The sequence below is a fragment of the Ruditapes philippinarum genome, unplaced genomic scaffold, assembly GCF_026571515.1.
Source record: "Ruditapes philippinarum isolate M1 unplaced genomic scaffold, ASM2657151v2 ctg224_1_1_1_1, whole genome shotgun sequence".
NCBI lineage: Eukaryota > Metazoa > Mollusca > Bivalvia > Venerida > Veneridae > Ruditapes > Ruditapes philippinarum.
The window spans coordinates 436,464-450,375 of NW_026864086.1; the positions used below are offsets into that span (position 1 = coordinate 436,464).

At 31.7% G+C, this 13,912-nt stretch overlaps 1 protein-coding gene across 1 annotated transcript; it reads right to left on the minus strand.

The window, feature by feature from the left end:
* Positions 1-480: 480 nt before the first annotated feature.
* LOC132724377 (metabotropic glutamate receptor 3-like) lies at positions 481-10,809 on the minus strand. Its single transcript, XM_060709228.1, has 7 exons — positions 10,624-10,809; positions 10,287-10,419; positions 7,892-9,230; positions 4,942-5,096; positions 4,453-4,616; positions 1,281-1,390; positions 481-807 (listed from the first exon to the last, which is right to left on the minus strand). Exons 1-7 carry the CDS (start codon positions 10,770-10,772, stop codon positions 635-637), a joined length of 2,223 nt encoding a protein of 740 aa, XP_060565211.1. The 5' UTR covers positions 10,773-10,809; the 3' UTR covers positions 481-634.
* Between the last annotated feature and the right edge of the window lie 3,103 nt (positions 10,810-13,912).

The window sequence follows — 13,912 nt, forward strand, 5'->3', positions numbered from 1 at the left end:
ATACAGAGCGGACACGAAATTTCAAAATTCACACAAGATAACTGTGACCTTGTCTTTGATCTGAGGAAGGTCAAAGCTGCGCTCTTGACATTGTCTCCATTTGATAATCGTGTCTGCCAAGTACACCAATACATGTAGTTTCAATTTCCTTCAACCGATTAAAAAGATACAGACCGGACACAAATTTGCTATCAGGTGGACGGAAGACCAGGTGTATAACAATAAAAACCGACTTATGTTCGGGCGTATAACAATAGAAATATTGTTTGAGGAACGTGTAGAATTTCTTCGAACTACACTGTGGCAAGTTATATACTTTGTAAAGGTTATATATTGCAAACATATTTTGCGTATGAGTATAAAATATGACCATGATGCATATAAGAAAAAAACCCGTGACTACATGTCACAAAATTTTATTCTTTCTCCAACATGTGATTATCGCGGATTTGTCTTAACTATACAAGTTATTAAAAGAGTGTTAGTCCAGCTTAAATTATGACCCTTTGGAATATAGGAAAGTACATGAATATGATTTGGACAAATTGAAAATTATAATACAACAGACAATGTAAAAATACTGTTTTAGCTATATACTGAAGAATTCTGAGACATTTAAACGGTGTCGTGTTATTTACACGGTGTCACAAGGGCTTGCACTAGCACTGCTCATAGGCACATATCTACGTTCATGCTGCACAGGTATTTCCATGTATATTTTACTTGGTGTGGTTGCCTCCCTCGACACGGTTTCACAGTCATTCGCAAAGCCATTTCGCGCACGCATATATATATGAGGGCTATCGACTGAAAATATACAACTGGGTATTGAAAACAAACACAATGAAGAACAAATGTGTTTATCCAATGACAAAAATCTGGGTGTCTAGGTAAAATAATAATAAAAAACATTTTTATGTAAAACTCGTGTAAAAACAAAAAAAAAACAATGTTATTGATATAAATTGATTTGAGGTTAAATATCAGAAAAAAAATACTTCACTATACTCTAATAAGATTCAAATTTTACATTGTAAAAACCTTTAGGAACATATATCTTTACCGTCACTGATCTATAAAAATTCATTCTAGGATAATATAAAATAAGCAAAAATATAATATAATAAAATATAATATTATATAATATAATATAATAATATAATATAATATAATTTAATGAAATGTAATGTAATGTATTGTAATATAATATAATATAATATAATAAAAATGTAATGTAATATAATATAAGTAAGAAAAAAATATGAAATTTGTTTGTTTACATTGCTTCTTTTGCCTGCAGAGTAATACTGCAAGGACAATTCCTATAATAACAGCTACCCCAAACAACGCACCCAGAACCTTCACCATAATCCCTTCAACATTCGTTTCCCTGTAAAAAACCCAACAGTAGATCACTTTAAGTCGCTGAAAGAATCAAAGCATTGCAAGCATTGAAGTATACAATGTATGGTTAGTAAAAAAAACTGTACTATGAGTTGATGTATGCACTGGCAATTTCTCCCATCTACAACGTAGAAGCGATTTTTTGACCCAAAATAAAAAGTACCACAGATTCTAGCTTTGGTAATGAAATGTTTTGACTATCAGGAGATTCGAAATCAATAGAGTAAAAGTTTTCATGTATCAAATCAGTTTTGCATGGATGCATAAATCTCAATGGTCATCTGTTTTATATCATATTTTTTAATATAAGTTAATGTTTTAGTTTTGAAAGTGGTATATAATTGTAAGAATGATGATTATTCAAATATTATTAATTGCGTTTTTTAACGTTTCCAAGTTAATGTTACCCATAATCACATACAATTCCACTATCCATGAGCAAAGACCGAAGACGCCGGCACGTACAAAACATTCGCTTCAATTCATTTCTACCGTGATCGTGTATATTGTTTTAAGATTATGAATAGCGGTTTACATTGGAACAGGATTTTTTAGCAATATGAATACTTCTGAATGTCATTTTAAATTTGAAAAGAATATACTTAAGCAATTGATAGATAAATCAAATCGAAATTTTAATGAGAATGATTACACCAACGAAAATACCGAAAGAAAACGTAATTAAACTAAGTGTAATCTTAAAATACTTTAGAAAAAAATACAATTAATAATTTAAATGATGACGATGATACAATTATTTCATGCTATCCATTGTTTGACTGTAATATATCAGATGATTATATTATGATAAACCACTTGTGAAATTTATAAAATAAAATATAATTTTCACGGTAGCCGGACTATATCTGAATGCGGATGAAAAAAATATCATAACTCAATGGAAGCACACTTGCCACATGTAATGACCTGTTTATTGCATATGTTCCGCAGCAATTTTTCAGACTGGAATTAAATCAAGCAATAACGTAATTGTTCTAATATATTTATTAATTGCTTGAAAATAGATATTTCAATGTATAAAATAAATAGTTAATCCACAAAAGTGTCAGCTGGCTGTCCTTGGTGTTCGATTAGATTATCTTAATCCATCAAGCAATTCGCCAAAGATTCAACATCCTCTCGACGACCTTTCTTTTGCGGACAACAGGTGAGTGATGACCAGGAATAGCCTTAATATGGGATGTTGGCACACTTGGCAAGTGCGCCAATATGGCTTATTTGCACACTTGCTCAAATACGGGATTTTCGCATGTCATATTCAGAAAAATGAAACGCATTTTTATTACTAATTATAGTAACATTATGCAATAATGCCGCATAAAACATTTTGCAAGCATAATAAAACGGGCAATGTAAAAGAGCTACAATTGACAATTATACACCATTTGAATCTACAAATATTTACCTGGAACATGGTATTTGTTCGCATACATATTTGATTGCAATGTATTTTTTGATGTAAGGAGGGTCATGTGACCCGTATTTGAAATTTGAAATTTGGAGGAGCACATAATATGTTAACCGTACATGTAAGATTGGTAAGTCAACATTGCATAGTTTATTTATTTATTTAATTATTTATTTATTTATTTATTTATTTATTTATTTAAATACTACAGCTAGAATGTAAATTACTAAAAATGTTTCCCACAGGGAACCTTTTTAACTTTTTCAAATATTGAACGACGTTACATGATCACCCAGTTTATACGGGTTGTAAAGGAGAATTACGTTTGGTTCATCGAAAAAAACTTCCTTATTCGGGTCGAAGCTCATCTGACTTTTTTAATTTCTTTTATTCAAAAATACGTGATCATGCCTAAAACTCGGCTTAAATATCAAACAGGAAGATAGTTAAAGTATTTATCTAAATGATCATGTGAAACTATAGGATTGAAAATTTGAATAATGTTTTTCAAGTTTGTTTTTGTTGTTTCATGAAATATATTTATAGTACAAAGATTGCTTTAAGATTTTTATTGATTTTTTTGTAACTTGACAATTAAAGGCAACTTTCATAGTGATTCCTATAAAAGAAAACATTAATATGTGACGCCCATTATAATTCATTCATCTGCATTAAAATGAATTATCAAAAGAAAAAAAAGATCCCAAAATCGTAAACTCCAAAAAAAAAAACTTTCGCGTTACCGCATTGAAGATGAACGCTATCTGAATGTTAAATAGAGTAAGAAAAAAAAAACACTGAAACATACAGTCAACAAATTAATTTCCGTATTATTTGACACACTACTATCATTATTTCCGTGTTATAAATTTGATAATTTAAATAGAAAAAAAAATAAAAATTACTTTATTTAAATGCAATGTATGCGTATCCAGTTTTATTAATGCATTTAAACTATGTATTAGGCATATTGAATGATTATTTAGGATGAAATCTTAATACCTATTTGGGTTCTTCAAAGTAATAAAACAAAGCCCTACCACATTATTAAATGGACAATTATTGTGTAATATGCTCATGGACATTTTTATTTAACTTCATAAATGTCCCGGAAACGGACACGTCAAAATAATGAGGTAATTATGAAATAATATTATTTGATAATCGTTATGCTTATAGTTTTAAATAGAACTGTCGATAATTGAATGAAAATAGTTTTAACTAACAATAAAATTTCATGAATATATGATTTAATGTATAACTTGTATAAATGTACAGCCTTTGAATTTCACAATTTTATATCATATTCTTGCAAGTCTCGAATCAAGATATTATATAAATTATTTTTAATTCGTTTTCAATAACGAGGACATTTTTTCCTTTGGCGGAACAAAACGTCAAAAGAACTAAATTAGGAATAAACAAGATACATTATATACTAGTCACTATTTGTAAAGAAGAAAAAACACGTGAACAGCTGACAGCGTTTTTTACTGAAGCACGGTACGTCTTTCAGCCTTCTGTAAGGCTTAAGCTCTTTGCTTTTTCGTCACACCATCAACTGAGAATGACGCGTAAATTATCATTTATAAAATAGCAATAAAACTTTGAATACATACCCATCTTTTGAGTCTTTGTCAATAATGTCTGTGTCCTTTGATACCGCATAACAATTACTACATGCTTGTTTATTAGGACATCTTGAAACAATTGACACATCATTCGGATAGCTTATCTTGCTTGCCTCAAACGTAAAAGTGCCTTCCAATGGATACCTTCCAACCTGTTGTTCAACGAAATCATAAGTTGACTTGAAAAAATTGCTTTTTACCGTTCCAATAAATTTTTTGATAGGTAAAATGTCTTTCTTAGTCCAATTTGAGTAAAAGTCGTTTAAACACTTAATTTTGGGTCATTTTGCAAAATAAAATTTATTATTCAGGAAAAAAATGTATTAGCAAACAATGTGAAAGTTTAAAAAAAATATTGTTCAAATATGGACAAATCTGGAAAAAATCCTATTCCGTCATGTCAAAAACAAATTAATATCCAACAAAGAAATCTCAATATAAAGCTTTAAAAAGTAGGCATGGCGATGGAATACTTACTTCCTTATAAAGAAGCATTGATAGGTCGTCGTCATCTTTTTGTATGTTGTAGATTCTGTAACCTACATTTCCATCACCGTTTTTGTCAAAAACTTTCATCTTGTTCCCTGATCCATCCAAGTCCATCTTAATATTCAATATTTCATTAACAAGCCCTGTTAAAATGAAATAATGAACACTGTTTTGAACATCTTATATATAAACTTTCTACGCAAATGACCTTCTAGACATTATTAACACTGATTTTAAAGGTATTTTTACAGTTAACGAACTCATGATTTTTGCACACGACCAAGTACTTTTGGCTAAACCCCCTTGAATCTCTTCAGGCAATGTTAACGGATATTGAAACTTATTGTAATACATGGGGTTTGAAAATAAAAACGTCTAAAACAAAACCAATGATTTTTGAAAAAGGACAGGTATACTCAGCATACTTTTCATATTTATAGCACACCAATTGAACTTGTAAAATCATTTAAATAACTTGGAATTACTCTTTTTAAAAATGGCAATTGGTTTAGAACCCAAAACAGAATAGCTCAACATGCCTCATTTGCTTTACATAACCTGTTTAAAGTATTAACATAGAACTACCAATTTATCAGAAATGTAAATTATTTGATTCTCTAGTCGGTCCATTTTGAATTCAAAATCGGAGATATGGGGAATGCACGATGCTAAAGATATAGAATTAATACATAGTGAATTTTTGCGGAGAGTCTTAGGGGTCAAACAATTAACTAATTTGTCAGCGCTTTATGGTGAGCTTGGTCGTTATCCGTTACATATTACTAGAAAACATAACATGATAAGATATTGGTAAAAAAATCTTAAACTTAATCATTCATCACTCGTAAAGCAAGCGTATTTACTTCTCAAGTCAGATACAGATGTTAGTCGACATTTTAACGGAGAAAATGGACTTCTTTTATAAAAGACATCTTGTCAATTCTTGGCTTTTCACATATTTGGGACAATCAGTTTGATATAGATATACCATATGATACTATTAAACAAAGATTAATTGACACTTTTCTACAAACTTGGTAAGTATCTATCAATAATTCACCAAAATTACAAATATACTTCATATTTAAACATTCTTTTGAAATGGAAAAGTATTTAGATTATGTCCAAGACAGTAAATATATAACAGCTTTAACTAGATTTCGAACTTCCTCCCATAATTTATTTACAGAAACTGGTAGATATGAAAACACTCATAGAGAACAGCGAATATGTAAATCATGCAATATGAAGAGAGTGAATACCACTTTCTCCTTGAATTTCCCAACTACCAAGATCTTCGAACATATATTTTAAACCGTACTATTTCCATTGACTATTGCCATCATGAACTTGTTAGTCTCTTGTCGTCAGACCCAAAGAAAACTAAAGGTGCCTTAGCTAAATTTTTGTATTGGGCAAATCATAAACGTATCTCTTAATCTGCTATTTTTTCTGTCAGACTATATTAATGAAAATAAGTATAGTTCCTATAATAACTTGTATTCTTCAGAAAACTGTGTATTGTTAACTGTTTTTTTTTTCTGTACATGTCTGTACATGGGTATCATTGTTATTTGGCTATAAGCAATGTATTTTGTTTCATGCGTAATAAAATTCGTATTCGTATATAAAAACTTCTCGCATTTATTTTATTATACATTTACTTACCATGCCTGCAAAAAAACGAAACATATACAGTTGTATATTTATCTGTGTATATGTAACTTCATATGCAATTAATTACAGTGCTCGAATGTATGTTGAGTGTTGTCAAAAGTCAATATTATTATGATAATTGAAATGTATTTTGTATATGTTCACAGCCCCTACACTCTTAATTGATATTTTGTAATGTATTGTTTATGTGTTGGTCGGTAGCCGTAAATAACACAATAAAGAGTTGAATCGAATATGATTTTTATCTATTTACTAATTTGTAATAAATAAATGAAATAAACTTTATTTTTTAATGATTTAATGTACTAGTATCTAGACTAAACAAATGCAATTATGGCAGTGAACTATTAAAAACGTCCTGTCTGGTTTTAAAACATTGTTAACCTAGATTCCTACAAGGCGAATGGCCCCGATAAGATTAAGCCAATTATTCTTAAAACAACAATGGCATCTGAATACCTTTTTTACAAGACATGCACAATTTGATGTGTTTCATAAAGTATAAATTAATAAAGTAAGAAGAAAACTTTTGTATTAAGACCACACATTATCATATAAGTTCAGCTTATTATGTCAAATGCTTTGGGTTTTGTCTAAATGTCTTGAAAAGACTAAACAGTAAAAGCAAAGATATTATTTAAATGTTAACTCTCCAACTCTTGAACAACGTGGTAGCCAGTATCTTAAATGTTCATTCTCTTAACGACAATAGAAGAATTAGGTAACAAGTCTGCATTTGTCTAACAAATGTTCGCATCGATAAACACTACATTCGATGAAACTTAGAAGTTACGTTAAGGAGGCATTTTGAAACTTTTTTCCAAAGGTGTATGCTGAAATGGTTTTCGGTAGGTCCAATGACGCCTTGGATTTAATAAACAAGGTAATTTGGACAGTCTGTTGATAACTATGATCGGGAGATCTGACAATTACCAGCCGAAAAATGTACTAACATTATTCAAAGAACGATTTAGTATTCATTCATTTTTTATGCTAAAAGTGTGTGACCCATCCATGTATTTAACTTTTGAATCGATCGCATCTTTACTTTTCATTGTATTGGTATAAATAAGTCCCCAGTCAATGTCACCGCTACCGTAATTGAAAATATACAGTATACTACTAGTATTATATATGTATGGGTGTTTACTTATGTTATGACTTTTGATATTTTAGCTTGTATACAATATATGAAAGCGAATATTCTTATGCAATATGCATGTTAAGTGTTTTAGTATGGTTTTAAGAGATGCTTTCTTACCTTTTGTGTTATCCTTGAAATCTTTGCAAAGGTTTTTTGCGTGCGAACCACATTTTGATTTTAGAAATTCATTTGCACCTGCCAGGAGACTCTTTGCTGCGACGTAAGCTTGTGTATCGTATGTATCTAGTTTGAAGTTTGGATCCTGACTGTAGTCATTAGAGTCATTGCATTGCTCGACATGTGTTTTGTCAAAACTGAGATCAAAATAGCACTTCCTCTCGGCTTGAACAAACAGCATAGCCCATGGATCTTCGATGTAAGTCTTAGATTTTATGTTCTGGGCGTGGTTTCGAAGTTCTCGGTCTTTGTACATTTCGAGTGAAACGGTGAAAGAACCCAAAAGAATTTGGTTTTTGTCACTAGCTAATACGGTTGTATCACGTGCCCATGCTTCAGATCCTATGAAAACGAAATCCCCTCGCTTCATTTGTGTAGTGAAAGCAGACATGATCTTAATAAGATGATCTGGGTACAAGAAAACTACAACTATCTTTGCTTGAGCGTATGTTCTTAGTTTGTCATAGATTTGAAACTCGCTATCGCCCTCGTTAAAGGAAATGTTCTGAATAACACAAATCTTGTTAGAAGCTGCGAATTCTTTGACTTTATCTCGACCGGCTTCACCATAATCGCCAGCACTATGAATGATTTGTATGTAATCTGCATTCAACTTCTTCATCATTTCTACCATGGCTTTTGCTTGAGCATCATCCGGTGTAACTACACGCATGAAGTACGGGAATTTAGACCTGTCACTCAATGCCGGGCTTGTTGACGCGTAGCTTATCTGTACAAACTTCAGAAACGACAATGTTGAAGCTACAGCCATGCTAACAGTGCTTGTGTATTCGGCAACATAACCTAGAATTTTATCATCGACCTTCACAACTGTGTTGTTGTCAATCGAAACTCCATTAGCATGTAGATCGTATATTTTCCTTTGGACAACAGCTGGATTCCTACATGAATTGATGATGATTGAGCCCACTTTAAGCTCAGGATAGAAGTTCGAATAATCACCACTTTTCTTGTTTACTTTTTCTACGGCAAACCTTATAGATTCAGCGAGTTGGTATCCGCTATTGTCTGATATTGCACCACACTCTTGCGTACCGCTCGTATGAAAAATGGGAACTACACCAACTAAATATACGTCGCCTGGCTCAAATAAAACACGTTCTTGTAATTCTAATAAGGGCGTGCATTCAGAGCATTTCTGACCAGGTGAACACTGGGCTCTGCGAACGTCTGGCCACAGTAACTCTTCACCAGATGCACGGTAATCACGGATTTTATTCAAGTCCACTTTAACTTCATTGCCAATCATTTTACCTATCTAAATAACAGGAAAATGACATTTTATACACGGCATACTCTGTACAGTATCAGGGGCAGGTAACAGAGAATATATACGTCACTAACCCAAACTATGATAATAACTAGAATAGAAAATGCAAACAAGAAATCATTAACTCTTCTGTCAGCAAATTCTCACAATTCCCTGATTATATTTACATTTCCTATAAGCATAAAACATTCTACAATATATACACATTGTATTCAACAATTTAGAGCTAAAAGCAAAAGCAAAAAAGAAAAGTCTATATTAGTGCCTGTCAAAATAATCCCCTAGATTTCGGAACATTTAAAAAAGACTACGCCTCCTGAGTTAATAGATATACCGGAGCATAAATTGTTCAGTCGAGATGAAAATAACATGTCGTGTATAAAATAAACAGTTTGATCAAATACAAATTAGAACAGTGTTATAGAAAAGGGAAGAATTCGTGAACATAAACATTAAAACGATTTATATTAAACCATTTTATTTTAATAGTTGATTCAATTGCATTTCAGTAAAGATATAAATCGTTCGAGCTAACTCAAACACTATAAGCAGAGAGTTTAAGAAACAGGAACATAAATTTTCTTTTAGGTAACCCTTGTATCTGTTTATTTCAATAATCAATTTTAATTGCATTTCGTGATGTATTCAATATTTTACCGACCGTGAAAACACATCCATAAAGATAAAATGTTCGCGTTTGAAAAGATACAAAAAATGTGACATTCCTTACCATGCTTCATATCTTAAATAGACTTATTCATCTTTCATTCTTGATTAAACCACAGAACATTTGAGGGAAAGTTTCAAAATTTGTGTTAAGTGTATAGCGAACTATGCACACGATAATTAGGCGACACTGGTGTGTCAGCTGATCTTGGTCAGCACGTTATCGCACGGGTAGAATATGTTGCCGCCAACAGGGTAAAGGTTAATATGTTATTATCACATTGGTTATGCCAAATGCTGAGAAAATGAAAGATCAATTAAAGCTTATATAAAAGTATACTATTAGACCTTTCCTCAAAACTGTTTTAAAAATATTACCTTTTCGAATTTGATTTCATTCGAACTCTCTGAAGACTGGATATTAAATAGCTCATACGATGATTTGCCGTCCTTTTGCGTGACTGTCCCTGATTGGTCAAATTCCAAACTTTCGTCTTGTAGGGAATCAGGTCTTAATAGAGACGTTACCTTGTTTAATATTACGCTACCATTTTTACAGAACACAATTTATATTAATTATTGTAAAAGAAATTGCATGTTTGAAATTCAATTAGATGTAACAGTTAAAAAGCATTTAATAAATGTAAACGCATTTGCATTATACGATGATATTAACAGAAATAAAATAAAAAGCAACAAAATAGAAATTTCTTACGTCCAGGAGAAGTCGTTTTGGAAGTCGATTTGGAGTCCGGAAATAGCGTCGATCATATCTCCCTGCTTAAATGATTCAACAAATCCTGTACATGAACCCGTTTTTGTCTGGCAATATTCCGTCCGGAGTTTCGTCACGGCTTTGATCATAGTATGTACAGCTTTTATAGCGTAACTTATTTGCAATGGCTGCGCGTGAAATGATTTTATTTCATTCAGTAAAAAGAGGAAAAAAATTTTTACGTGAATGCACAACCAAGGACCTTTTGTAGAGGACATAAAATAGCCATTGGTTCGATTTAATTCTTTATCAAAAAAAAAAACTGTTGGGTAAAAACCCCGGTTAGTGCCGAGGGTTTGGGAAAAAATTTTAATAGGGGCGAAAGAACCGAACCCCTTTGATTTTAAATCATTTTCCCGTTATCCCCGTTTAAATAACGGATGTCCAAACTGCGTCTTCGAAACATAATGATTGACGGGGCGAGTATGAGACTTACCTAATGACGTAAGAAAAAATTTTGCAAACGTAATTTTGAAGGTTTTAAAACACAAATTCCGTTAATAGGAGGTTGGAATTAGGAACCCCAATGAGAATTCCTTAAGGGTATTTTCGAAATTTCGTTTACTTATGCCTTTTTGATCGCCCCGTCCTATTTAACGCTTAAAAAACTTGTTCTTAGTGTACAAAAGTTGTGTATCCTCTGACCATTTTTTTTTTCAATAAAACTGCAACCCTTTTCCCCTTTAAAACTTTTCCAGGGTTTTTACCATCATTTTAATAAGAAAAAAAAATTAAAAACTTTATTTTCATATCTTACGATACAAAAAACTTATATCTCTATCTCCACAGTTGTCTATAAACTAAAAAATTTTTAAAAACAACTTTTAAAAAATTAAACCCCATAGTTTTTTTTCCACTCAAATATAAGTTTTTTTTTGTAATTTAAAAAAATTATGTGGGCAAAATTTATAAAGTATTGACTGGTTACAGAAAATAGATTGTTAAAAAATTTTTTGTGCTTATTCCGCTTTTTAAAAGTGCTGACCCTTCTAGGTCTTTGTTTCAGCATATTTAATATTAAAAGATGATACGTTTAAGGTGAAAGGGCTGAAAGATTTCATTTTTACATTTTTTCTCTGAACGACCAACATAAACCGAGTACTTTTTTGTTTTTTTTCTTTGCTTCTGGGGTTTTTGTCCTTTAAAGACGATAATAGGAACCTATTGACCCTAATTTTCTTAATTAGGATAATTATGGGATAAATAGGAATCAATTTTTTTAGGAAATTACGTTATGGGAAAAACACTTTAATTAGCTTTTTAATTTAAATTATGGAAAATCATTTTTTAAGATGTTATCAGTATAGGGAAATCATTTCTTGAGGGGTTTAAATAGATGCGGGGGTTTTTTCTAAAATTTTTATTTTTTTTGGGAGCCTTTAAAAATTATTTTTGGAATTCTTTTTTGTTCAAAAAACGTTTAATTTCTCTGTCGGTACGTATAATTATTTAACAGAATATCTTTGTAATAGCCTTTAACCGTTAATTAACCCTATCTTTCCCAACCTGAAAATTTCCAAAAGAAATTTCCCTTGAGTAGTTGTTTTTAAAACATTACATTTTTGCGATTTTTTTGATCGCTGTTTTTAAAAATTTGTTCCGTAAAAATTTAAATTTAATGAACAAAAATTTTTGAAAAGGGAACTCCAAAGGGAAAATATATATTTCGCTCATAAAAGTAGAAAAGGCCTTAAAGATTACTATTTACCTGCGAATTAACGTTTACATGTCTTTGGTGACTTTTTAAAATTCCCAAAATTACATATGCCTATTTAAAAATTTCCCAAAAATGGTTGCATAGGGGGGGCTTTTTCAAAATTTGGATATTCCGGAAAAGGAAGGCCCTAAAAAAAAAAAAATGTTAAAGTTAAAATTTAACGAAAGTGTATCGGGGTTTTTCAATTACCATTATTTCATTTTTTCTTTAGAAAAAGTTTAAAAGATTTTATATAACCATGGAAAAAATTCTACTTTTAAATGATCCCATTCTTTGTGGTTAAATCTTAAATGCCGAGTAAAATTTATTTACTAATATCTAATTCCCCTTTTAACCCAAGTAGCAAGCAAAAATTTTTAAAAAAATTTCTGAAATGTGATGGAAAAAATAAAATTTTGATCTTTTAACCCCATGTACTTTTCTCATAACTTTTCTTTTCCAACTTTTTGCACATCTTAAATTTTTTAACTGATAAAAAAATTATGTATTTTTGGAGGGAAAATGGGTTAATAATATCTTCATATTTACGGTTGGGCCGGAATATCCCCCCGGGGGGACCCCCCCAATTGGGGGTAAAAGGCTTGCGAGTTACCGCCCGGGGGGGTTCCGGGGGAGGGATTTTCGGGGTCCGAACCGCAAACAAATGTCGATATTTTTTTTGCTATTTGCCTTTTTTCTATTTAAAGGTTTACCTAAATAGATATATGCTCAGGGAAAATTAAAAGTCATTTCATCCTAATATTTTTTTAAAAAGCTAGAAAATTCCTTTAAAAAACAAAGGGAAATGATCTCCTAAACAATATTTTTCCCTTTTAAAAAGACGTCATTAAAACCGCGGTTTTTTCAAAAGTGCGTTAAAAAAGACTTGTTGTTTTGGGGACGCGACTCTTTCCCCGGCCCCCCCATGCAGATGAAATTTTCCGGGATGGGTAAAACTCCGGGAAACGCCCTCGCTATGCAGAAAAATAATTCTGTTATTTAAGTTGTAAAATTCTACCCATTGTAAGAAAAAACTTGGAAAAGACTTTTAAATTTCCAGAACATATTATATTTAGGTAAAACCCTTTTAAATTTTAAAAAAATTGGCGAATAAAGCAAGAAAAAATATCTAACATATTTTGCGGTTTGGTCGGAAAATCCCTCCCTCGGAAACCCGCCCCTGGGGGGTAACCGCAGCCCCGTTTTCCGCCCAAAGGGCGGGTCCCTGGGACGGGTATTCCGGGCCAAAACCCCAACATATGACAGATATTATTATTTGCATATCAACTGGCGTTTCCCCTGGTTTTGCCCATGCCGGGAAATTTCATCTGGCATGGGGTGCCAGATGGTCGCTGCCAAAAAACAACGTCATTTTGCGCACTTTAGAAAGAACGCGTTAAAATGGCGTCGTTTAAAAAAGGGAAAATATGTGCTTAGGTGACTCTTTCGCCCTTGTTTTTCAGTTTTAAGTTCATACCTATTGTAAGAAAATAGTTATGGGTGGAAGACTTTAATTTCCATCACATTAAACAT